Raw genomic sequence first — 27832 nt, 5'->3', positions numbered from 1 at the left:
CGGGGTAATTTTAATCAGAGGAGGGTGCTGACCACTGGTCAGCATAAATCAAGAAGACCGGCAATGGCATTCCTAAGCGGGAGTATCCACACATGGATTTCTTCCTGAAAATTCTAACTTCTTTATGAAAAGGGAGACTCCTTTATAAAAGGAGACATTGATATAATTGTAACAGTAAAAACTACAGTGCAGCTTATGCTTTACAATGTGAAAATAAGCTTGTTTGTTCAGACAGTAACCTCAAATATATTAAAAGTGTATGTCAAAATACTGATGTATGTGAAAAAATACTTATACACTGTAATTTCTGAAGGCAGTATGTGCTGTTAATCATTAGTATAGCATACTCTTATTTTCTATACAAATAAAAATTACTGCAGAGGTTTAAAAATAATATAATCTATTAACTCATACAAAATCTGCTCATCCATCACATGTTAAGCGATCCCTGGCTTATCAGCAATCTTCAACACAACTCTTAATATTAAAAATTTTTGCTGCTTACACCACAAGGGAGAAAGAGCTGACAAAAGCCTTTGGCCACCGAGATCAAAACTGAGGATGTAGGAGGGGGAGAAAGTAAGAGTTTTGTGTATTTACATTTTTGCTTTGTTGGTAAACCGGAATGGTTGGGCAGGAAGCTAAAAAAAAAAAGTGAAATTAACATCCAGTAGGTCTTCTGGCAACAGCCGTGCATTTTGATGATGTGCTGTGTCAGCTTCCACTAATGGTTCAGGGTTGAATCAGGCACGGCTAAAGACCTAAAGCAGTGCAGGGCATCGCATCTCATTTTTTGGAAGAACATGAACCCTAATTACGAAGATGGCTACAAAATAAAGAGATCAGGAATTCTGGCAAAGTAGAATAGTGAGTCACTTATTAGGACATCAGAATACCATTTTACATCATTAAAAATGGTAAAAGAGTAAGATTTCAGTCCTGTAACAAAAGCGTGTCAGAAAGAGCAGTGTTAACCCTTTTGAGATAAAACCCTCTCAAAAACAAAACACACCACAGTTGCTTTTTCTGCTATCAGAGATTAATCTCCCTGATCTATTCCAGTACTGCAAATGGAGACAAAGGCAGTATATGTGTGCCACTTACTGCACAAAATATCTGTCCGGTATTTCAGAGTACAGGAAGGAAATGCCCACTGAGCTAGGGATGTGCCAATGCCAGCGTTGCCTGTGCCAGTCCATTCCCATGAAATTCACAACGTGACAGAAAGCAATACGGCAAGACAGATTTGCGGTGGGGTGGGGAAGCAGTTTAAACAGGCAGTGGAACCGAATCAGCCATTTGGGAGGTTTAATAGGGGGCTGTCTGTTTTCCTGCCCTTTTGATGTTAAATTAGTCGTCAATTTTGTTGCAATGAAGGAGGCATCAGGAAAAGGATGCTTCTCTTCCAGTACACCCTGGGAAAGCAACACCTTTATTTTAAAGGCCTTCCCACCAAGAACCCCCTGCAACATTTTGGCTTTCCCTAGCCATAGCTATCAGCAACACAACAGCTGCTCATTTTACAATGACTTGCTGGAGAGAGAATGATTGAAAGAGCCAATCTATGTCACATGGAGAAGCTGTGGCACAACATTGCAGGAGGTAATAGGAGAGGAATGAGGTCAGAACAAACAAGGGTAGGGTGAGAAGAAAGAGGAAAATAGGAGTGGAACAACGTTATTAGAGGAGAGACGCTAGACTACACAGTATATGTTCAAAAACAGCCACAACCTGAACACTGCAAGCAGCCCAGAGAGATGCAGACAAGCTCTGTATTACTTTTCGCCAGTGTGTCCTGTGAATATAGCAGATGAAGAAGCCTATAAAACCCTAGTAATGAAGCACAACGGTGGGAAAGCAGTGAGGTGAACGGGGAGAAACAATGAGCACAGTGGAGTTCACAGGGCCTGGAAACCCAAGCATCCAACAGCGTCCCACTGGTGACTGGGTTTTAAATAGAGGTTTTACTCATTCCATTTTGTAGCTTGAGAAAAGCAACAGGAGCAGCAGAGCTAATGAAGCTGCCTGGTTTTCCTCAGAAGACAGCAGTGCACCAGCTCACAACTGAGAGCTCACCTTTATCAAAACAGGGAGAGAGAGAGGAAGGTTGCCCAAGCCAGGGAATCAGTGGCAGGCAATTCTAATTTAGTGCGGTCCATTAAAATACTTCTTAAGATGTCTTTTGCATTACCACAACAGACTAGAAAATTTGCATTCAAACTGGTGACACAGTTTCTATGAAGAGCTAACGCTTTTCATTAGGTCAGCAATAGAAACAGAAGTTTGGACTCAGTTGAAGAGAAGTGACTTTGATTCTGACCTTTCAGCCCAAACCTCCTCTATTTTTACCCCAAAGAAATTAACTGGTTTGATAAAAGTTACTACTTTTCCCTACAAATCATCCTGCTCACACGCTTTTCTGTCATGGCTACAATAAAGCTATTTTCACCTTCACAACACTCCTCCTCTACTCAGCAATCAGGCACCTAAAATATCAATCAATTTATTTGCCCAAATCTGACTGTTCAGAGATAGCCAAAACTGAATCAAGCTGAGAGATTTCCAAGAAATCAGAACTTCAGTTTACAAACTAAGACAAGACAGGAAGGAAGTCAAGATTTCCTGTAAAGCCACCAAATTGGGTCCTGATTGTGAAGTGCAAGTATTGGCTTAGACTGCGGGAACAGCTACCTTTCCAGCTAGGTGGACTGTTTGACTTCACTCAATAACAGGGAAGGGTTTCTATACTGCGCAGTGGGAGATGCACAGCAAATACAAGGTCACCATCCTGCCTGTAATGCAGAGGCTTCTGTCTTGTCACTTTTCCTGCTGTTCCTGCTCCACCTGAGCACATGCTGCCAGCGAGAGAGGCTAGAGGGAAAAAGAAATGACTATGGGGCATGCATGCTGCATCAGGGCTTGACACACTCATTGCAGATGCAACCAGCATGAGTGCACTGAGCTTACTCGCCTTTGCTTATCTAGTTTGACCTCCGTATACAGATAGGCATGTCCACTTCCCTGCTTTAACCTTCGTATGGGATACCAAAACACATCCTGCTCACTGCATCTTAACTTGCATTTGGTCTACAGCACATCTAATGATAAAACGCTGCAATTTCTCTTCCTTTTAACTGAGCTTCATGCTGATTCGTTGTGCTTTTGTCAGCAACTGATGTCACCTCAGAGTAATGCCAGTGCTGTCCAACTACTTGGAGTTTCTCTAGCATTCAAAATGTCAGAAAACAATAAAAGGGTTGAGCATCAGAAAGAGAACAAACTCATGTGAAATACCAAATATCTTTTTTTTTTCTTCTGAGTATCTTAGAAGATTTTCACAAATTTCTGAATATACAAGGATGATATTGTACCAACACTGTCAAAGCAGAGCGAGTGGCGAACGTAACACTGTTGTTTAGAATACTACAGAGGCTGGATTCCTAGTATTGAGTTGATCTTTGCAAATATTAAGATCTCATAAGAAATTTCACACCCATTTCCTAAATTCCATTTTTATAACACAAAGCTGAAAAATCTATGCCTTGTGCTAAGGGTCACAAGTCACCATACAACTCCAAGAGCCAAAGACAATAAAAATATACAGTAAAAATAGAAAAGGGGTCCTGTAAGTACGTGATAAATAGATGATACATGAACCAAACACACAGAAGTAGTATTAGTTGTCTGAACCGAGCCATGAAAAAGACACTTAACAAATACACTCTTGAAGTCAATTTCAGAATTTTGAGAGCTCTGAGGATGGACTTGGAAGCTGAAATTATCCCTGCTTTATTTATGCATTTCTTAAGAGAAGATGACACTAAAAACGCAGAATTCTCCTACAATTATGAATTATCCATCTAGAAGTATTTTTAACATATAATTATAAATCTACTAATTGTATTTGTTGGAACAAGCTTACCTGGAATACTTGCTGGAGAAATGGGACCAGACCTAGACTGGTTGCTTCCAACAGGAGAGCCTACAGGGGAAGGCGACGGGCCCCCAGGGATGCCAGAGAGATGTGGTGAAGCATGAGGGGAGAATGGAGACTGTGCAGGGTTGCTCTGCTCCCCTTGGCTGCTTGTAGAGCCTGATGCGCTAACAGCTGAGCTCAGTGTTGCTTCAGTTCCAGTCGGCAAATCATCAATGGATCCAGACAAATCCTGAGGAAAAAGGAAAAAGTACATTAGTGGCAAGAACTAATACACGAGCCATAAGACATAAAAGCTGGCATGGTGACCACGTCTCCTTGTTTACTTACTACAGTAGATAACTAAGAGGTTTTCTTTAATACTGGTTCATATAGTTAAGTGATGTCAGTAAATTAGGATAGTATGCACAATTCTCCACTTAATCTCTAATTCTTTTGAGAAAAAGAACAAGCAACAGTAACAAATAAATTGGAACCAAATTCTCTCAGCACTGAATTTAACCTTTTCCATCTGGATTAAGCTTTCAGAATTAATCCCACAAATTCTACCTGAGCATACAAAAGCTAATAAAAATGAGTTATCAATTTCACTTCCACACAGTATTTCATGTTTGGGATTGTTCCCGTTAGAATCACAGCTTATATACTTCACTCTTTAAACCATCATCAAAATGACAGAAGAAGAGTGTAAAATACGCAGCCCTCGTAATATCTGCGTTCAGCTCCTTCACCTTGCAGGAGAGGGAAAACAACAACGCCCTGCCCTCACCAGCAATCCAGAGCCCATCGGCCACCTGAGAGTAAGGAAGGCTGCTTCTGTATTTCCATCCAACACCAGTTTGACCAGCATCCAGTTCACAGTTTCTCTTCAATTTTATCTGAGTAGACCGCAAAACAGCTGCTCCATTTCACTTCAAAACTGCTGCATTTTTCAATGTTTTGGATGAGGAATTTCCTCCACTGGTCAATGCGCTTCCAAATTCTAAATACAAATTGCCGGGCATATTTCATAAAGCTACTTACACCCATCTTTGGATCTGTGGGAGTAGTTTGGTTTTAAATCACTGTAAAATCAGACGTGAAAAAATAGGAATGTTGTGACGTGCCCTCTAACTTTCAGGAAAAAAATGTTAATTCCTAAGCATGACAAGAAGATCGCACGATAAAAGAAAAGAGAAAGGTAGCTGCGCTTCCATCACTACTTGGCAAGACGCAAGCCACGGAGCACACTGCTATTTCTATTAGTGAATTAAGGCAGAGAGCTATTTCACATATAAAACAAGTCATGAATTGACCTTTGGGGCCTCAAATAATTGGGATGACACAGAGCATGCTACTCTGGTTGACAGTGATTTCATTTGTCTGACTCATGCCAGCAGTTCCTCTGGAGACAACGGGGCCAGGCATCTGAGGAGCACAAAGACAGCTGGGCTCTGCCTGGGCAAAGAGCTCAAGAAGCAAGGACTAACTGCTGTCTCATTTTCATAACAAAAATAAAGTTATTTTTAGAAATTACAGAACTTGGACAAAATTCAAAGTGATGTATTCAGAGTGAGAATGCTGCCTGATCTCCATCACAAGAGGCTCACAGCTAGCCTCCCCTAATAGACAGTCAGTCTTCCAAGGCACGGAAATAGTAGGATTAGCACTTCAAGCACCACTAACATTCATAAAAAGCCACCTAGAATGCTATGTGTTACTCCTCCTCATGCATAAAGGTGTACATAAATACAACTGTCCCAACTTAGCTCTCTGCAGGACACCTCAGACCCCCTACTCCCAGACGGGCATTAAACACAATACTGCAGGCCCAACTCTCACTACAGGTTAATTTTGCTTTTTCTGACAAGCACAAAATTGTGTTTGTATTTCATCAGACGTACGGAAAACACAGATTGAAGTTTTCAAACTTAATTTATGTGTGAACTCAGCGTTCACCAGAGAACAGTTCCAAGTCCCTATAAATGGAAATTTAATTGTGATGTGATGCTGGCAGTAAACTATTTGCATTGTTTCTTTTTTGAAGCTGTTTACTGTAGAAAATGTAAACAAGAAATAGCACTGCTTGATACTACACAGAGTAACGCCGGAAGTGTTCACAGTAGAATGCATCTGACAAACAGGTAAGCAATTACTGCTTTTCCATACATCATACGGTATTCTTTTAAGCGGAGTCAAATCTCTGCTGTCGTAATGTGGAACGAATGCTGCAGGAAGTGCTGATAAAACAAACGCTGCTGAAAAGCATATAATCAAACCCCAAAAGCCGAATGCAGCAGAAAAGGGCCTATTCAGAACGAATACAAATTCTGTGTAAAAAAAGTAGATAGGCACCCAGCTGATAAAAGATAGAGAAAACACACGGCTTTGTGTTTAGACTAACTAAGTTTTTTTAAATGATGTTTGGATTAAAGCTTTCATTTGCTTCGGTAAGCCACAGAGTACTTGAAAAACAAACAAACCAAAACGAGAAAACCCATGGAGCAGTTAGCAGCGTCCGTGCTGAAATTATCGGCCGTGCAGAGATGAAGGCACAACTTGACAGTTCCCCCCAGCACCTCCCTGACACGCTGAGCCTGTGTGTGGAAGAAGGTGGGGACAAGAACTAAGTTCATTTTTCCATCAGGTCGCATTATGACTTCTCATTGTGCTAATCTCCCGTGGGGGTGGAGTGACTGACACGTCCCAGGCGTTTCCTCAAGTGCATGCCTTCAAGGGATTTCCTCGCAAACCTGACGCAACTCATTCATAAAAGCAGAAAAGAAAGAAGGCAGCTCACAGGATGCCAGCACGGGGCTGTGCCACCCTCCTGCAATGAACACAGGCCCTATTGTGCTGCACGCATGCGTGCAGCAGGATGTCCTTTTGAGGCCGGGGAGAGCACATCAACACGGCCATCCATCCGGCTCCTCTGCCGAGGAGGTTATCATAGCAACGGTATTGATCACATCAACTGTGACAGCTGATAATAAGGTTGCTCCCAGGACTGTACGAAAGGTCTGCTGTCCATTTAGGTGCCTGGGCTATACACTATACATTTACTTTGTGTTGCCATGGGGTAAACGAGAATTATCAGCCATTCTGTCCAGGGTGGTTTGCAAACCATTAGTGTGTACTCTTTACAAACAAGCACTTCACGGACTCACTTCATCTTTCAAGGTAAAAGTATGAGCAGGTAAGCAACTGGGAAATTTCCAGCACACAAAGGCTTTAGAAACCTGTTATATCCACAGGAGCTGATTGGGAAATTAAAGAGGAGAAGAACAAGAAAGACTTTATGGGAAGCACCCATACCGAAACAGCAGAAGTTAGCTTACTGTTCTCCTATTATCAGTATTTCAATGCTTGTGTTCTTCTTTAGCGTAGCAGAACAGTAAAGAAATCGTGCAATTTGCACTTCACAAACTTTTATTTACATAGAAGACATTGTACACGTACACATCATATGCATAAATTATATGGATATACCTGCATTTACTTAGCATGTCCATATGTAAAGCTATTAAAAAGCCTGCTAATAAGAGAAATTCACAGTGGTTTAAGCATACAGCCTAGTTAACAAAGAAGCTCTGTAACTAATACTCCTCTAGAGGACAATTTAGTCAGCAGGGCACCAACTCTATTCTTCTTTTATAAGTACTATCAGATCTATGATTCCTGTAAAGAACAGAGAGACCTTACTTACTGCATCTCATTCAAACCAAGGCACCTTCAAGCTACAGTGCCTCCATTTATCTTGTTGGAAAGTTGGCAGGTTAGGTAATTGCAGGGATTCTTTTAAGGGGCTGAAGTCCCCATACCCTAAGGCATGTCTTAAATTTTCCTCTTTTTAGAGGTTCTATCTGGAAAGCACTACCTTCTTTAAGTAAAATATAGCAAGTCTGGAATTACCAGAAACCTCCTGTTATACAGACCTATTTCTTGTAGAATAATCTTAGTACTTTTGCCTGTTGATATGACTGTATTTTCAAACGTGCTACCAAATCTAAGGAAAAATAGAGGACATATTTTTTCCCCCGCTCTGTCACGAACCCTTACCAACACTCTGTATTCTCAGTCAGCATTATGCTCTGTATTATTCAGGACATCCCAACCAGCTTTCAAAGTTCATTTCTAGATAACACTTTGATTAGAAACCAAAACGTCCCGGCGCAGGATTTCTCCCTTTCAGCTAAGTGTTTTATCCTCACTTCTAGCCTCACCTTCCACCCATACACAACCTTTGTTCTTGTCCTTGTGACAAGTACAAGAGCTAAAATGAACAGGATTGCATTGTGCTCAGGATTACAACGTTATGCCCTCCTGGTGGCGTGATCTTATCAGCCTGACAAGAGAGCCACTCGCAACAGCACACCAATTTACCTACTGCAAGGAGTAGAAGGAAGTTAACCGCACAGAGTCACGAAACCTGAAGTTACTGACAAGCAGAGCACAAAGAAAACACAGAAAGTTCCACGTAATAATACAATACAGTAACTTACCCAAGAATAGTCCTAGGTTCAATAAACAGCAAAAAGGAGACTACAGTAAGAAGGAACAACACCGCGATTTTACACAGCACGACGGGAAAAGAGCACTCACTGTGAAGCAAAAATGCACACTGCAAACACGTTGTGCAGCTGCTGGTTTTGCTCGAGAGTGTCCCAGCAGCCATAAAACATAAATGAGACTTTACTAAAGGAATCCCCTGCTTGATACCTACAGCTGAAAAATGATGAGAACCTTCTGTGAGGTCAGCAAAACACGGAAGTGTACAACAGATCCAGCAGACACCCAACACCTCACTAAGTAAGGTCCTACGTTGCTAAATGATAGCTAAATTCACTGAAAGGTTGCTGTTATGGTCTGGGGGCTTCTACATAGTGTGTACAACCTGGGAATTACCTCAACTTCCTGGCTACTGCCTATCAGTCTCTTTTTGCTCAGGGAGCAGAAAGAAAGCCAAGGCTTTCTGCAGATACCACAAGTAAAGACGCACAGCCCCCCCGGTCTCACATAAGCTGAGGACCACGGCCTGCCAGCCCTCAGCTTTATGGCAGCTTTATCCCAGCACAGAGCTGTACTGGAGGGCTGCCTGCGGGGTCAGAGCTGCTGCCACCTGGCTTGGGCCTCCATGCAGGATTGCTGGGCTGGAGGATGGTACTGCTTACAAGAGAGAATCCCGCAGGAAATACCCATCTCCTCAAAACGAATCACCACTTTGAAAGTGAAATTATATGTACACACCAACGTATTTTACATTTAAGTATGTAAATATACATTCAAGTAGACATCCACTCTGCTATTGTTTTGGGACCGTGGGGGATTATGAACAATACACTCTGTAATTGAGATTAACTTTGAACAAATGATTTGGCTGACAAACACACACCCGCACACAAAGAAAAATCCCACAATGGCGCTGCTTAAATTTGAAGATATTTGTAAGACCTCTTTTCATCACAAAGCGGCCTATAATAGCACGTTTCAAGAAGCCTTCCAAAGGCCCTGCTGGTCACATTGTCTAGACAGCACCGAGCTAACAGCCTCCATTTCCTGCACCACTGGGAGAAGGCGTAGGCACCGGGGCCATGGAGACTGCCAGGGAAACCCCTCTGTGCCCAGCATCCCCTGCTGCCTGCTCCCACACTGAGATGCTGCAGAGCCCAGCCAGGCATGGCAGTCCTGCTTCATGCACATCCTCAAACCTTGGTGTTTACTGAGACATGAGTAAGGAAAGGACCTCACGTGTTTCTTCAAACCATTCCAGGTACTGGCATTTGTGGAAAGAGCTCCTATCAGTACCCAACAACTCCTCTGAGAGGTGACACTGAAAAGTCCCCTAGGATGCAAAATCTTTCCCAAAAGCCCAATATTCGCTTAAGCAAATAATGCAGTGCCAGTGCTCTGCCTTCTGTCTTCTCAACTGGTGGGATTCTGGAATCACATCAGTATTCAAGAAATTATCCACAAAAAGACAACCTGAAAAACCAGATTCAAGTCACAGCTCACTAATCACTTCGCTAATCACTAAGCAAGTGACTGCTTTGGACAGTTCTTACCTTTCATTTGGATATGAAATTAATTCCCAGTCTTAAAAAAAAAATCTTTCTGATTAAAGCTGCACAGAAAACATTGTTTTTTAGGAAAAGCATTAAGATTTCAAGAAGTCCATTATTTTTCTAGGAATTAATCCTAGCATAACACCATGTGTATTCAGGACAAAGATTATGTGTGTGTATTTTAAGCTATTTTAAACTACATTGATAATTTTTCTCAATTTTTTCGGATGACTTACGGCTGGTTTCTATCATTGTGGTTCCAGCATATCCAAACCCATACAAATTGATCAAGTACCACACCACAGCAATCTGATCAGATAAATCCATATCTGTCAGACACGAGATTAGAAGTTGTTAAGACAGATGCAGCCATACTTCTGTGCTTGCACTTGCTTCACAACGGAAACTTACTTGCTTGTCCAGACAAGAACTGTACAGCAGAAACAACTTAAGAGAATTAGATATTCAAAACTGACACAGCAGCCTTAAAAAAAAAAAAACACGTGAAAACACCAACAGCTCTGCTCCTTGCTGACAGAGTTGAGTGCCAGTCATTATGTGGTCTGTAATTCCCTGACAGGTAATGGGAAGGGGAGTCCCGGGTCTCCAGCTGCATCAAGAAATCTCCTAATGGCATAAAAAAGTTGATAACTTCACAAACATCGACTCCCGTACATTAAACAATAAATACTAATGACCCATGTGCTATCAGAGCAAATTGACGAAGTCTAGCAAAGACTGTAAACAGGTAAGACAAAGAGCTCGTCTGGCAGCAATACTTTTTTATGTCAGAAGTAAACAGTAAATCTCCAGAACAGGAAAACAGTAACATTGCATCTCTCAGGATACAAACTTCACTGTTTACCTCTGAAGCAGAATGCTTAGCACGTAGAATTTCTGGGAATAAAATTTAAAAAACAGAAAGCCAAGAACCCTTAGGAGCCATTTGTTTCCTCAGTATCGTAGCAAAGAAAAATCCTCCGCCAACAACTCTTGCAGCTACGGCAAATAAATTACCAACATTTAAAACAACCAAATCAATGGAAAACACAACAAACTGCCCCCAAGCCTAGGAAAGAAAAGTTGTATTTGCCTAGCAGCAACCAAAGAAAATCTGGTCATACTCATATAATACTACTCATTCAGTTTCCTCGGTGTCAATAATAACACAAACGTGAAATCCCTTCCACTAAAGCTATCTCATTTAAAGAGCAATGAAATAAGACAAAAGAACCTCCTTCTATTGGACCTCTTTGGAATCCAACCATTATCCAGACGATGTACTACTTCTCTGGGGAGAAGGCAGACTAAATCAGCAGCATAAAACAGAAAGGAAGAAGACTGAAGGTAAATATGCATTAGCCTAGAACCTTTAAAGCTCTCAAGAGCTTAGTATTTTGGAGGCCACCATCCTTCTTCCTTTCTTCAGTAGGCTTAGAATTTGCACGGCCATCAGACAACTTAGCGCTGGTCAGTCCAATCTGCTTCTCTACGTCTGTTTCTGACTGCAACAGTCAGTCTACACTGAATTGAGCACCACAAAGCCGCAAGGAAAACACAACACACTCCCTTCTTCCTCTCACATTGCCTACTTTTTCTGTTTTCGTATCTGGTTTTGAAAGAAATCTGAACAAGTATGCCAGAGGAGGAGTACTGATTCACAAGATGGACAAACACAAATTTGGACAAAAGGGTAAGACATTCCATAAGGAATGTATGGGTCAGTAGATTTGAAAAACACCTGAAACTTCAGCAGGGGCAGCAGCAGTACGAACTAGAAATTACTGCTTACTCCCTTTACTGCATTTACTTTGGCTTCCATACTTGTGGAAGCGCAGTGCACACGCAGTCAGAAACAGGCCATCTATCCTGAGGTACATATTCAAAAGCCTGAGATTTCGCAGGTGCAGCTCAAGCAAGAAGCGAACATCTCTTCAGGATACCATAAAATGAAATGTGATAAAACTCACAATATGCCTATGATGCAGTACGTCTACAATTGATCGCAATGCAGAGGTTCTCAACTGGTCTATGAAGAGTCTCTCATGTAGGAGAAGCTCTTTAATTATAGCCACACAATCTCACACAGTTCAACATACCTTACTGTTTACTACTACTGTTTCCTACTGAGTCTCAACACACCCATCTTGCAATTAAAAGCTAATGGCTTTCCATATGTGCTTCTCAGATTACCCCATACTGCATTCAGAAGGCATCAGCCAGGCTACTAAAAAAAGTTTACATCTACAATACTATTTGATTTGGAGCCTGGAGTTGAGAAAACAGAAAAAGTGTTGGTCCAACAACCAATCACCTTTTGATCACTGAAAACAGACATTTTCTTCCCACAGTAAATTAGGAAAGTTGATAACCAGTTGTTCTGATAGCCCAAAGCTACACGTGGACCACAATAAAGGGCAAAACCAACCAATGAATCAATACACCTAAGCTTTCAAAGCTCTTGTTCTACATACAGTGCTTGCCTTTTATTTGGCATATTAATACCCTCTGTAGCAGGCATGGTTTGATAAAGGAGATGTCCCAGCAGGTTAGTGTGAGAATAAAGACGTACAAAACACAGTTTTTCATTAGCTCAGGGATTGTGCATGCATCATATTGTGCTGCTTCTCTCTCTCTCCCACAAATCTGTGTAACCAAATACCACAATTACATGAGATAGTAAACAAGCCACAGACACATCTTAAACTTCAAAAACACAGGTGCCCCAATAACTTTCCATCTCTTCCTCTTTAATCACATGCTGAAAGTAAGAGAAAAATGTATATGCCCGGAATAGTGGCATCTGTTAGAAATACCCGTTTTGTAAGAGATGGAATAAGGAGACTTGCCCCAGAGAACTGTATTAACAAAGTCTTATTTAAGAAACAAAGATATGCTGTTATACTGGGAGACCAGGCAGGCATGAAGCGCCACAACGTCTTCTACAATAACTTCAGCTACATTTGCCACTCCAGAACCATGCAGGACGCTCTCATCCTCCTCCCTCTTGGGTTTTCTTTCATTCTTTTGAACCCAGCCCGACTCCAGCAGCGCACAGCTCAACATCCAGTAAAGCGCAAACAAACAAGGCTGTGATTATTCTGACTGCTTTGCTTCGCCCACACCCATATGTACACAAACTGCTTTCTCCTTTCTGAGGTTTATGGGCCATAGCAGCAAAATCAAATGATTATGCTTCAAGAGCTGTTCACTTACCCCTCCTACCTTTTCATTTCCAAGTAACCTGGGAAAAGGATGGGAAATGAAATCCAAGGCAGTAATAAAGCAGAAAATAAACCTCGAGTTCTTTTCTCACACACACTAGCTAGAACCAGATTCTCTAATCACCCCAAATTCCAGAGTTCACATCTCCTCACAGTAATTCAGTACTGGCTGGGCACACCACTGTGCAAAATAATTGAGCTGCAAGGGAACATGATATTTTGAGATGATATGGTTTTAACAGACTTGGGTAAAACTTCTGTTTCAGAAACCTCTGTCTAAATTTCAAAAGGCTTTTGAAATCTAAGGAAGGTGTCTCGGCCTCAGATTTCTTTTGAAATAGTATCCTGATTACACTAGTGGGAAGGATAGCTTGTCATGCTTCCTACAATTAAGCTTCAATAAAAAAATCTCAAATGCCAATACCCCCCTCTGACTCCTGTTAAGCATGCTGTCCGAGCCATGGCGTACACATTTTGTTTTTGGGGTGGAAAGGTTTTTCTTGAGGCTAAGATAACACAATCGCTGTCCTGATCTTTGAGCGCATTAAGCTAACCCTTATCCAGCAGGTTTGTAAATTCCAACATCCGAGGAGAAAAACGGAAAGTCCCCACAGATGCCTTAAAACCATATAGACTGCAGTCTACAGAAAAAAAGCCATATACCAATTACTACAGTTTCTTAATTAGTAGATTACAGAAAGAAAAGACTTCCACAGTGAATTGTGGAAGACAAGTTTTCGTGAGTTTTTGGTTGTCTCAGCATGCTTGAAAGTTGCCACTTGTTCTCCTCATAGGAAATACAGGGGGCCCCAGATCTTCTAGATAAAGCTTTCAATTAGATTGCTCCTCCAGAATTTTCGTTGGCTTGAGGGAGGAGTACTGTAGTTCTAATAAACATGCTAGGAAAACACTCCAAGAAAGAAAGAGTAGGGTGTGCATTGTATCGCATCAGCCAAAATGTGGCTGCTGCTCTATGGACTGCCACGAGTGGATACTGCACGATACCAAGCCCTTGACCTGACGTGCCAGTTCTCCTTCCCCAATACATCTGCCAGACTGTGGACCCGCTGTGGTTTCCTCCAGCAAGCACCACTGTAGTACCACAAAACCCCCAGTATGAAAGATTTTCAAACAGAGTAACAGAGGACTTTTTCCCATCCGATCTCTATTCCAGCCACACTCAATTTTGAAGGTGTTCATACACAGGAAATAACATGCCAGCTAACGTGTCAAAGTGGAAATAACAGGCTGCATTGGAAACTCTTCTGAAAGATGGCCTACCAGCGCCTTGTAAGGCAGCGGTCATTTCCCTTCCTCTGTTGGTGATTCCACTTGGAAACTGCCATGTTGCATACAGCAAACTGCTGAACCACTGTTCTTGTCCACAGCCACATCCGAGTGGATACAAGATGAAGGAAGGACAGACTTCATTCAGCCCTACAAGAATTTCAGGTGCTGCCGCCCTATCTCTTGCTGATGCTCAAACTTTCAAATCTGTTTGAGCAGTATAACTCAGCTTAGGGACCCAGGCTGAGTGGTCTATGGGGGCACGTATGTGACAGGAAGATGGGGAAAGAGCCAAGTGCATCATGTCATGGTGTGAGAAGAGTATGGTTCTTAGTTTTTCATGTGGCTTGTGAGGTCCATGCTGCTTAGTTGCAGCATTCACTCCAGTCCTCCATTCATGTTCTTCCACATAGTAAAGATTATAGATGGAGGCATCATTTCTACACCGTTGTCTTTCTGTAAAAACAACACACAACTCCATCTATCTCATGAATTCCAAGATCTAACTGATGAACTATCAAAAGAAGGTTTTCATCTCCTGAGCTATTCAGCAGACAGACCACCAAAAATGGGGAAAAAACCCACATCAGTAATTTGAGATCTTCACAAAGTCCCGAAATAATTCTGAATGGGCTTGTCAGAATAAACAAATGTTCTAAAGGAAAAAAAACAATTTTATGAATTAAGTAAAGAAATAAATAAAGAAAAAAAAAACGTATAAAAATTTCAACCATCGTGCCAATCTGTTAGGAGCTGTACCACTGCCAGTTAGTGGGCCTCAGGGCTCCGTAGGATTTCTCAGCACAGTGCCAAACTCCAGCAATATTGTTATGGTTAGAAAGGAATTTCTCACAAGAGCTAACAAAGGCAGAAGGTCATAAATAAACACAGCAGGATTGCCTTGTCAGTTCTCATTATTAGCGCTGCAGGCACTTGCTTTTCTATGGGCTGCTCACAGGTTCATTTAAGTGTAATAGCTCCTCCTCAGAATTTCACATACTCATAAATAATGAAAACATTTCTTAACTCATGAAAGAATAACACAACCAAGTTGGTTTTTATTCTAATACTATTTTTCAGACACATAGAGGCACAAATGCCTGAGCTTCCTATAGCCACACTGTCCATACACCCATATGCGTGCTTCCCGAACTGACTGAAAGCTAACACAGTCAGCCCAGAAGTGCAGCATCCTTTCAGGCTGGCCTTTCTTACACCACTCAGGCATTCGTCTGATTTCAGCCATAATGAACGAGAAGAACTTTCTTACTGTAATAATGGTCACTCAAATTACGTCTGGGCAGGAAATGAGGCTGAGCTCCTAAACTGATCCTGACGTGCATTACAAAATGAGGAAAGCACAGCTGTGTGATCATTATTGCAATTATAAAATGACATTTAGTGTTAACTTTCTTTTGTTGCTCAATTTTAAAGCAGAGAGAGGACAGCATCCGTAATTCTAGGGTTATGAACACGCAAAGAGGGAAGCAAAAAGTTCTTAATGTTTCAAATGCTAGTCCTTTATCTCCTGTCAGAAGGCAACAAAGAACCAGGTGAAAGCATCTTACCTCTTTCATATACATACCTGCCTGTATATATACACACTTACAAGGCTGAACAGTGAAATACGTGCAAAAACTAGATATAATTTAAATAAATTAACACTATAACGTAATGCATACTGATTTCAAGATGCATACGTTAAATGTGGATGTCAGCAATGCTGTCTTGAGAATATTTATTTTCTATTTATTGTGCTGGGATATAATTGTAAAGACTTGAAGAAAGCCCAAAGGTTCACAACTTTGGAAATAGCACCATTGCATAAAATAACAGGCTGCATGTACAGCCTGTCTGCTCAAGGGTTATGGAGCAGGCAGCTCGGGGCACCCGACAGCAGGCAGAGCTCCATTGGGTCACAGTCCCTTCCAGCACAGGAAGTGGTAGAGGACGTAATTACCCACCTGCTGGGGAAACCAAAGCACTGCTTCCTCTGTGCAAGGTACCAAACACTAACGTGTGCTTCATCTTCCCTGGATGTAATGAAACAGCCACAGCTATCATACCAGTGGGCTAAAATTTGACCAACGTGACTGATACTACCACCTGTGCTATCTCAAATCCTCACCTTTCAACATAAATTGCATGACTGACAAGATAAAGGCCCGGCGCCCTGTACACTTTCTGAGAGGAGCTGAGGAAAATAATTTTCCTTCCAGCTTGCTTCCTGCCCCACCGTCTCCTATCAAAGGAATCTGGGCTGTTAGTACTGATGCGTTACAACGGAAAAGCCGTGTTCAAAGAGCTGCTCCTCTCAGCTGTGCGGCTGTTCATTACACACCATTCATCATCATAAACATCAAAACCCGGAGCAGCTCCTGCGAGTGGAAATTCTCCATATTTACTTTCACAGCCTGCCGGCAGGCCGTCCTCCTCCCACCAGTGCTCCAAGCAGCTCGGCCCTCCCCCAGCAGCCGCTCCTGGCCCACCCGAGCAGGGCAGGCCTTGCCCTCCCGCACGCTGTGGCGCGAGGAGCTATTTTCCAGATTGCTTACCCTTTAAAGCTGGCTTCCACCAGACACAATACCGGAGGTGTTACAACAGCAGATTTCTTTCTGCACACCGGCAATTGTGTACTCTCAGCTCTAGTCTGCTGGAGAGGAGAGAGCTGCTGGAAGTGAAAGAAGCTGGAATAAAAGATAATTGATTCCAGCTGGTTATTTCTCAGCCTCCCTCTATCACCAGACAAGGTGCAGCCAGAGCACAGGATGCGCTGTAATCCTTTCTGGAAGCATGGAAACAGAGACGCTTTTTTATTCCCAGTCTCTTCCCTTCAAAGCTGCTCCCAGGTTCCCCGACTCCCCAGCGCCCTGCCCCAGGCCCTCTGGTACCACCCTGCTCCCAGGGCACAGCTCCCCGAGGCAGCTCTTGCACGGCTGTGCCCGCGGCACCACTGGCTGCAGGCCTAGCTGGGGCTGGGAGCCGACAGTCACTCAGATTTTCTCTTTGCCTTCTTAATGATTAGCCATAACTACAAGAACCATCCACGTAACAAAAGATGAATGGGTAATCTAAGGGAAAAAAAGCCCATGATATTCAAAGGCACTAGCCTTAAAGAAGAGCCCTCGCTGAGACAGCCCTGCTGTGAAGGCACATGGCATGGACGTGTGGCCAGGAGCGGCACGGCCACAGCTGAGCCCTGCATCTCTCTGGCTTGCGGGTCTCAAGCACGTGCATCTCAGGGCAGGGCGGGACACCCTAATCAAACAGCACCTACATGTTTTCCCCTTGATTTTTTCCTCATTAACATTTTAAAGCATTTACCTGTCAGTCACGCTGCAAGAAATTCATCTCCTCTGATCAAGACATGTTTACTTCTCTAGAAATCAGTCTGCCACTGATTTCAACACAAGAGCTAGGTTTTGGCCCACTAACTCAGATGTGTGGTAGTGCTAATTCTTTCCTGCCTCATACATTATTCCAGAAGGGAAGAACCCTGTGCACAAGAAGTACAGGAGCGGCTTCAGCCTCCCAAGTCCGGAGCGTAAGCACAGGATCTCTCCACCCGGTAATTGCAGGCACACAGGGACCAGTTTCTAATCAGCAGAGGGAAATTTCCCCTCTGCAGGAGCTATTGAAGGCAGGAACCCAGAGTGGGCTCTGAATCATCCTGCACAGCAGCTCGTGGCTGCAGAGAGAGTGCTTTGAAGTCAGTGAAAAGAACTTCAGCTCTTACAGATTAATCTTTTTTTTACTCCTTTCTTTTTCCTTTTCTTTCTTTCTTTTTTCTTTTTTTATCCCCAGCACAAACTGTTTTGTTCTTCAGTGTTTGTGGTCATATTTCAGTAGTATGACACTTAGAGCTTTCTGACATTTTTGGTATTTTATGCTTACTTTACTTTTAAGTTCACCATGCTTGGAATTTTCCTGTTAGAAAAAAAAACAATGCATTTCAAGGGCTACAGATTTATAAATGAAATCATTAAATACTTTCTCATGTGAAATGTTATATTTCATTACCATATATGCTCTACTGGGGAGTTTTTTCTCTAGAAGCAGGAAATATTTATTATGTACACTCTGAAAAAGGTCGTTTTACATTCCTGTTGAGTTTAAGACTGAAAAAATTATGCAAAGAACAATTGAGGAAGTGAAAAAAGAGCAGAGGTATATTTCTCATAGAAATTATGGGGGTATTTTCTTGTTACCAAATATCATTTGTTATTTTTCCATCAAAGAAAACTGCAAGGACAGACTAAAAAGGTGAACCAGCCACTCTAAGAAATTATGAATGTGCCAAAGGATCACAAACAGCACATTAGTGTCACAGCGTGGGCTCCCGTTGACTTCTCAGGAATTTAATTTTACTTTTTAAAGGGCAGAAAGAGGAGAGAAGCTGAGGTCCATCTCACCTACCTTATTTTTTTAAGCTTAGGGGAAAAAAAAAAGAAAAAAGCCTGAGCTGTATCCATGATCTGTATTGGTTTGTACCTGACCACTTCAGCTGTCCCTGACACTTGACCTGCTTCAGAAAAGCAAGAAGTCCAATTTAAGTCGACGGTCCTGCAGGGAGGTAATGGTTTGACCCTTGGTCCCTCCACCACAACCATTCCAATTCTCTAATGATTTTCCTGCAGGGTTCATTTACCAGTTCTGGGTCAAAGACCAGCGCATCCATGAAGACAAGGGGCAGCACAAGCACTGCATGATGGATTTGAGAGTAAGTGCATCGTAAAGGAAACCTCCATCAATTAGGGGTGGCCTTTGAATTCAAAACAAAAGGAAGCAAAGTGCAAATCATAATGTCTACCCTGCTCACTTCAGCAGCACACAGATACAAACGTTAGAGATTTATTTTAGCCTAGGTGCAGAACCAGCAATCATCCCAGAACAAACAATCCCAGCTCATTCTCAGATGAGATGGCCTTTCTATCACTTTTAGCAACCAGGAAGTAGAAAGGATTCACTACTTGATTTCTAACAAGCTTTTGCTGTATCTTAGAACTTCAATATTACACACCTGGTGACTCTAGCTGGAAATATTAAGACTTGCTATACTAAAAAGTAAAAGATCATCCAGATGTCATTCCACTTTTACTGTTTTGAATCCGTGCCCTAATTTACCTTTATGGGAAAGAGCAAAATTATCACTGACAAGTACTGCAGCTTTATCCATCCGTTCCCTGGCAGACATTAAAACAGATGCACATTAGAAATATTTTTTTCCAGTGGTCCTCAACAGTGAAATCCACAATGTGTTTTTTTTTGTTTGTTTGTTTTTTAATATAAGAAAAGCATGAGGAAGTAGATTTAGCAGTACAAGAGGAGATGCAATAAAGGCATAGAAATGTGAACACTGAAGAATATCAAAGATAATGTGTTTGTTCCTAATGAAAGATGGAGAAGCAAAGAGAATTATGTCCCTTCCTACCACCAAACACACAAGCCAAAATAAATATAAGAACAGTAAAAATGAGCTATCAGGCAAGGCCACAGTAACTGCTTGGTTGATACCAATCTTTAGAAGCTATGGCCATGGCTAGTGTGCACTGAGCTTTGATCTAGTAAATGCAGATCACATGTAACAACAAGACAGGGCAGCTGTAGCCACACATGCAACTCTTTCAGTGTTACAATTATAAGAACAAAAAATAAAGACATGGAAGAAAATCCACAGTGACAGGACATCTTCTTTCTTTTATACCAGCCTTTTAACACATTTACATTTTCCTTCTCTGTTCATTTTAAAAACTGGAAAAACAGTTTACCCAGTGTTCAAGATTACGTGTTTGTTAACCGTGCTTCTTGCTAAGACTTTTCAAACTGAATGGTGATTGAGATCCTAAGAAACCTTTGACTTTCCAAGAGTTCCAAGAAGCCTGAAAAGAAAGGACTTATCCATAGAGTTTCAGCATCAGCAGCTGAAAATCAAACTTTGTTTTTGAACATTCTCCTTGTACACAAGTATTACTCTCTCCACTATTCTGCCAAATCCTACTACCTGCCTATTATCTTCTAGCAGAAGCAGCACATAAATTTGTGACTAAAACAGAGAGAGAGAAATAAAACACCTTTCTAATGTGCCTCCCTCCAACACTACATGTCTGGGGGGGGGGAGATCAGTATGAGTAAATGCTAAATTGAGACGGGGAGCAGAGAGATAATGAAAACGATGCATTTTCCTAGCTTCCCAAAGCACCTTCTATTCACATATAAAAAACTTACAAGTTATGTAAAACCCCTGATACTGAGCCCACCCATCAGGCTTGCTGACCTTGAATCTCATGAATTATCTCCTTAATCCTTTAGCATTTTCACTCTTGTTTTGGCAAAACTGAGGAATGGGCAACAAACCCTGGAATCTAATTGAATGGGTTTTGTATATGTGACTGGGCTGGCTGAGAATAAGGCCTTGATGCCAACCATTCCACATGTGACAGGAAACCTGTTAATAAAAGCCATATTGGTGTACTTGTTAACAATCTGAACATGGTGACTGAATTTAAACCAGGTAACTACATATTTTGCTTGATGAACCCACCTCCCCCATTTCCTCCATCCGTGCAGTGTTTAAAAGCAGTTGGAATAGTTTTACACCGCCACTCCTCCCATCACAACCCTTTCACATTACATGAGCTTGGGGAACCTAGCATTCGAGCAACTCATTTGAAGGGCTCTTAACTACTTCTCTGAAAGAACAAAGCAGCTTTATAACTCTTCTCTATAAAAACAGAAGGCACTCATCCGATGCCTTCTCTTACTTTCAGTCCAACAGTAAGTGACACTGGCATGCTACAACCTCTGAAGTCTGTCCAACCCCGATCTCACAGGAATCAAGCTCATTAATATTTCTATGTTGGTTTTCGGTCTTTTTCTTTATTTTTAAATTAACGAAGATCAATAAATCACCTCCCTATACCATTCAAGCCCCAGTGCAAAACCTATTTTAACAATTTTTTTTTTTTTTAATTTCCTTATCAGCGACATTACTTGAAAGCTGAATTAGTAGAAGGACACAATTAGAGAAAGACAAGTTTTCAGTAACTTATGTATTTTGAAATAGTAACACCTCAATTTTTTTTTCCATTACTTGATTCTCCTGTGAGCCAGTGCAAGGTATCTGAGAATAGAAGCCTGATACAATACTTTTCTGTAGGCCCTTAAGCCAAGCGACTGCAGCTTAAAATCAGGATACAACCTGTATTCAGAAACACCCTTACTATCATTTCTGCTCTTAAGCGTGGTTTTGCGTTATTTCCTGGGTGCTGGTAACATTTTGCTTTTGTAGTTGCATGCAAAGAATGGCACGCTACAAGCATTATTGGAAAGAAATGAGCTAATTTGTTTGTTTTTACTGGAATTAAATTACTCTGTGTGCACCTTGTTTATCTCACGCAGACGACAATTTACTATAGCCATTTATTTAAACAAATTGTGTACCTGATGAACCATATTGTTGAGCACACACAACAGAGAAAGCAAAGACCGTGCCCTCACACAAGTCCCCCTTGATCCTTCAGTTGAGGTGGGAAGAGAACAGCAAATTGTTTCCTTTTTCTCCACACCAGGTCTGAGGCCATGCAGCAATCATACGTGTTACAACAGGCTTGTACAGCATTTGGGCATCTTCTCTGTGGATTGACAGCTTGTCTGTGGAGATGTGAACTTATCATGGCTCTCCTTAGTGTAGACATCCGGACAAACAGTTGGCAGCAAGGTTTCTTCTGCACTAATTACATTCTTTTCCAAAAGTTCACCCTGCCTGGGTGTCCAGGTAATTGCAATTAAGGCAGGAATCTGGTAATTAGAAATTCAAGCGCCCTGCCAAGAACAATACACTTCCTTTTAACGTGCTGCCCAAAGAACTAATTCACTTGGAAAGAACAGAAGCTGATGTGAAGTGGCAGAATAGATGTTGATTAAGCAACAACCACAGAAATAAATTCCCTTCCCCCTAAAATCAAATTCATTACATCTCATTTAGACTCCTAGAAAGTGTTTTATTACCAATGAAACATTTAAAATAAATGAGAACTCAGAATTTCAGACCTCCAAACAATAGCATTTTCTGCTCACCAGCTCCAGAGGCCGTCTGGTGAGAACTGCAGGAACATTTTTTTCCAAGCTGCAAATACAGCACGTTCATACTCCCCTTCAATCTCCCACCAAAATACCAACTTCGTACCATGACTCAGCAACTACTGCTGAGAAACATTATTCAGTACATACCAAATCACTGAGTAACCTCTGAAGTATGTTTAACACAGAACTTTTTTTTATTATTATTTAAAAAGTATGAAGTAAAGGCAGCCAGTATAGCACTCTCATTGGACAGGAAGATGCTGCACTGTTCTCTATGTTCAGAACTTTAAAGTACTGTTTGCCAGAGACAAATGGTAGTTTTTCACTCTCCCTGTACATCAATTCCTAATTCACAGTTGTTCTTATCAACTTAGAATAACATATCTGGCCCAAACCTTGGATTTACTATCTTACACTGCATACTAGTTTTCTCTTTCTGTAAACACAAAAGCCTTTTTCCATTGCAGATATGGAAGTTCTTCAGTTTTCACTTGTATACTTTCCACCGCATTACATTAACAAAACCACAGATTCTAGTATAACGTCATACTAATATTTGGTTAGCTTTGGTTAGTAATGAGAACAGCCGAACATTGGCTTCCAATCTCCAGTAGAATTCAAGTTCACTTCAACAAGAAATTAAGAATGAAAAAACAGCTGGACACTGACATGAGAAAGTACTGTTGTGCTTAAAATCTAAACTTTCACATTATATGCTTTGAAGTCCATAGAAAAACGTTCATCTACTGAAATTACTTTCACTACAGTTTGTAATCTATGTTACATGGCAAACATGGTTGGAACTATCCGAATGGATCAACAGAACCACGTAGGAGAAGGGGTCCAGAATGCGGTGCTCCTGTTTTTCTGCAAACCAAGGATCTGGAATCACAAGTCTGGCTTTAGACACAGCACTGTCCATTTTAATATAGCTAAATGATTTCAAATTCAGAATAGGAGGGATCTGAGCCAAAGCTTTTCAGAATTATTAAAAAAAAAATGGGTGGGAGAGGAATTCCCTCTCTCTCTCTTGAAAGAAAAATCTACACAAGGTCCACGTTCATTAGATGACTCAAGGAAAGTGCTTTCCACCCAGTGGTTCCTACATAACTTCTTCAGGATGACACTGCTACCTCTTCTAATTAGCTACCTAGGCATAATCAAAGCAGCTTCAGCTTCCTTGTCCTGCATTTCACCCACTAGAGGCTTGAATAAACTCCCACAACTGGGATTGATCTAGGGATCAAAAACCAACGCAAGTATAACTCACATAATTCGGAATGCACTTCACAAATGGAGCCTACAGCCGTGCCATAAAACATATATAGAGCCCTGACGGAAAACGATGAAAAGGAAAGGATGCTTTGAAATTCTCAAGACTTGTTGTTGGTTTGCTTTTATAAAGTATTATAAGATCAGTCCTGCTCCCTCCCCATTCCCCCAATGTTTTTAAGCCTAAAAAATTACTCAGTTCTCTCATGACTTCTGTTTCTTATTGCCTTAGTGGGTTTTGAAGATTCCTTAGATCATACCCAGACATAACTACTAAAGGAACAAGCTGAGATCATCAAAACCTTATGACTGAAACACTGAAAACAAAATAAAATGTACAGCTTTCACCGCCCACCCCAGAAGTATATCTAGTGCACAGTAAGAAAAGCGTACAGTAAGAAATTATCTCTCATGCACTGCAGCAAAGCCCTGGGAGCTAATAACACAAGAAATAAAACCACTGTTTTGATTGATAGAACTGTTAAAAGTTTCTTATTGCTTACTTCCAACGTCAGTCAAACATGTTTCATCTTCTATCAGAAACAAAGTTACTTTTGCTGGGGAATCTAAATTATAGATACTTAAATGTAGAGAAATAACCCTCTGCCAAGCAACAGCTGAGGACTGATGTTTTCCAATTGACCTAATAATGTACTGTAAAAACAAAACAACAAAGACTATTATGAACTAACATCATGTTCTTCCCTAAAATTAATTTCAGCTGATCACAAGCAAGGTGTTTGGTTCAAGTATTTCATTCTTTGTTTCAAGTTTATCTTCCCATCTGTACTTGTGGTAGGTACCTCACAACAGCACTACTTGATAGAGCAAATTTCAGCTACAAAATGCTATTCTTCCAACAGTCATCACCATTAGCTGTGCATTTTTGCCAGTGACGAACAAGAGCCTGCATGCTATACTCAAAAATCTTCATGGCCATCTGGAACATGGTTTGTCTTTCATGTTGCCTGCAACCACCACTGAAATGCATCCCCCACTCCCTCACTGTGCTCACATCCACTGTTTGGTCTCCATCAATGTTCAGCAAGTGTCAATGAATGCCATTTTTTCTGCAAGGAGAAATTCCATTCTGCACCTTTACTTCATACGCATTTCCATGTCAGATGCCTTTTGCCAGACTACCCTTCTGCTGCCATCTGTCACATGGCAACAAACTGTAATGAGATACTGGTGGTTAGACTGAACCTCTACTGCCATATCACCAACACCCGCCTCTGACATCATGGGCCAACATAATAACGTAAGAGGCATTACTTCCAGAGCAGCCCACATATGTAACAGTGACAAATCTTTCAATTGGCAGAGCTTGGTACTGAAAAACGTGTCATTTGCAGCTTTGCTGTTGTACCACGATATTTGTTTTACTGGGTAAGTTAAAAGTTATTGTTCAATCAGTCTGAAAATCCTTTATAGCGTATGCTGACTTCATAGTTATAACATGCTGCCAGTCCTCTGATGCTTTGAACACAGCATAATGCAGCAAGTGAAAATAATGCTTCCCTCCGAATTTGGGGTAGATGGACAAAGAAGTCCTGCCTTGTTTTTATCTCCACGCACTGACAGGGAAGCACACAAACCTCTCGCTGCACACACAGCGACAAGGTCACCTCAGGGGCTGCAGGCGCAACTGACACGGGAGCCGGATGGGGCCCCACTCCCTCCCATTGCAGGGGGGCACGGCTACCCAGGCTGTTACAGCCAACGTGAAAGATCACAAACACACAAAAAGGGCAAAAGGATTCAGCCTACCCCACCCCCAAGGTGTTATTTGCTGTGTTAGAAGCTGCCAGATTCCGAGCAGGCCCCGCTTTCAGACAGCTCTGCTGCGGCGCTCCCAACGGCCGGGCACTGTGCCTCAGGCAACGCTTTCTGGATGAAAAAGGCCCTGCTTACATTACACATGCTATTACAAACCAAGTCATGTAGAATAAACTTTCTCTTATAACATCTTTAAAAATGGCTAATAAGGGATTTTAAAAAGTTAGATTTTTCTATATAACACTCCATAAAACAATAACATTAGAACGTTTTACTACTTCTTTCTTCAAAGATACACAGCTTTCCTGAGAGCTGCATCCATTCAACTAATGGAAAGGAGCCAAGGCGCAACCAGAAGCACTCGCATTTCGAAATCCGAGTGGTCATTTTACAAAAATTATATTAAGCAGCACACAGCAATATAAATCGCTCCATAAAAGCGGCATACTGCCTTATAAACTGCTCTTTTAAAACCAACTTAACAAAAAAAAAAATTAAGTTAACAATAGGCTGCACAGCTGTAAAATAAGTTGCCAATCCCTGACTAAGGTGATGAAAGGCAGCCATAAAGGAATTTCGGTGAACTGTAGAAAGTAGAAGACAAGGTGATGATTGTATCTGGAGGAGGGGAGAGGTGACCAGGCCCTGCAGCCTCTACCTCAGCGGCAGAGCAATGAGTCCATCTAACACTGGCACCCAGCTCCACAGGCACGACACTCCACTCAAATCCATTATCATTCAGTAACAATGGCTTAAGAGAGGTTATTTTCTGAAAAAATGCACTACAGCATGCCATCAGCAGCTTCAGGGCACTTCCATTGGCTCGGTGATCATTCCCTCCATTTTATGAAGTTTCACATGCCTTATTTTTTTCTAGAACATCACTACTGAAATACAATGGGTTAATCATGGCATTACATTCTCCATGAATACACTTTTTTAGATATTTTTTTTCCCCCCCAGTAACAGTATTGGAAACCTCACTGCTTCTACAGAGCCTGCATTTATGCATCCATCTTCAAGAAACATAGGAGGTCATTCTTTTGACTGCATTTTGGATGATGACGATGAAGAGTCTGCTAACAGGATGCACACACAAGGCTGCAAATTTGAAGCCCTTCTCAAAACCCTGTACTGCACCACGTGTGTTCACAGAATGGACTACAAATGTGTTCCTAAATCATGAGCCTGCATCCTGGCCTTATACCTGGAAAGAATGCCATAAACCAAAAATTGCTACAGTTCCCTTCACTGTTTCTCATAAGGTAATTTTTTTTAGAGGAAGATTCAGTTCCTAATGACCTTCCCACCCAAAGGGTAAGAGCTTTATCACTCATGAGTTATTTGTATACTCTTGCTAATTGTATTGCTGCACTCCTCCAACCATTATGAATATTCATTTTATCTCACTGCTCTGTGTGTGCACTTATTAACTGCATAACACATATACCCAGGAGATTTTACATGTGCACATACATATATGTGTGCGTGATGTTATTTAGTTATGTAAATCCGCACCAGACCTGTGCACACAAAACACAGTATTCAGCAGTGGTACGGCAGTCCTCAGAAATAAGGGACTGCAGGAGAAACTGAAATGGTTCCAAATTACCAAAAATCACCCCAGATAAAAACAGCTCTTTTAACAACATTTTTTTTCTTTCTTTTTTTTTTTTTTTTGCAGGGATATGAACTCACAGAGCGTTTCTAATCATTATTGCTAATATTATTTACTGAACACTAACCACGCTTTGTCTTATATATTTAAATGAAGGGAGTAAGCTGGGTGGAAGATCTCGTCTTGTTGTGTTTCCTTCTATCAGCTGCTACAGTTTTAAAGCACATTTTCCTTTATTTCACTTTTCCACAAGCCATAAAAAACCTCATTTCTAATTCATCCGTTCGTTCAGCTTAACCTCTCTTCTCAGCAATTAAAGCACTCTGCGCATCCCTCATCTATCACACAGCCAGCTAAATAATGCATTGCGTCCTCCGCTCATCTTTTATCATCCCAAATGACAGGTATTAGCATATCTCCCCAGTCAATTACAGTGCAGCGGAATAATCACAGCATAATTGGGCGAAAGCCACTCTAATCACCAACCCTGCAAACTCGCAGAATAAAAACTGAGTGGCAGTTCAGACAGGCCTTGCTCTTGTCCATGACTCCAGCCAACAAGCTTGGCAGGTCTCCATTTCCTTCTGCCTTTTAA

At 41.5% G+C, this 27832-nt stretch overlaps 1 protein-coding gene across 9 annotated transcripts in view; it reads right to left on the bottom strand.

The window, feature by feature from the left end:
- ARID1B (AT-rich interaction domain 1B) overlaps positions 1–27832 on the bottom strand; it is a 320001-nt gene that overhangs the window by 95935 nt on the left and 196234 nt on the right. For all 9 annotated transcript variants that reach the window (XM_015284230.4, XM_015284234.4, XM_015284235.4 and 6 more), the window contains one exon: positions 3923–4166. In XM_015284230.4, the coding sequence (XP_015139716.1) occupies positions 3923–4166 (244 nt within the window). The remainder of the gene's footprint in view (positions 1–3922; positions 4167–27832) is intronic.

The sequence above is a fragment of the Gallus gallus genome, chromosome 3 (genome assembly GCF_016699485.2).
Source record: "Gallus gallus isolate bGalGal1 chromosome 3, bGalGal1.mat.broiler.GRCg7b, whole genome shotgun sequence".
In the NCBI taxonomy this organism is placed as follows: domain Eukaryota; kingdom Metazoa; phylum Chordata; class Aves; order Galliformes; family Phasianidae; genus Gallus; species Gallus gallus.
The sequence above is the reverse complement of the archived record's forward strand: the minus strand, read 5'-3'. Positions and strand labels throughout refer to the sequence as shown.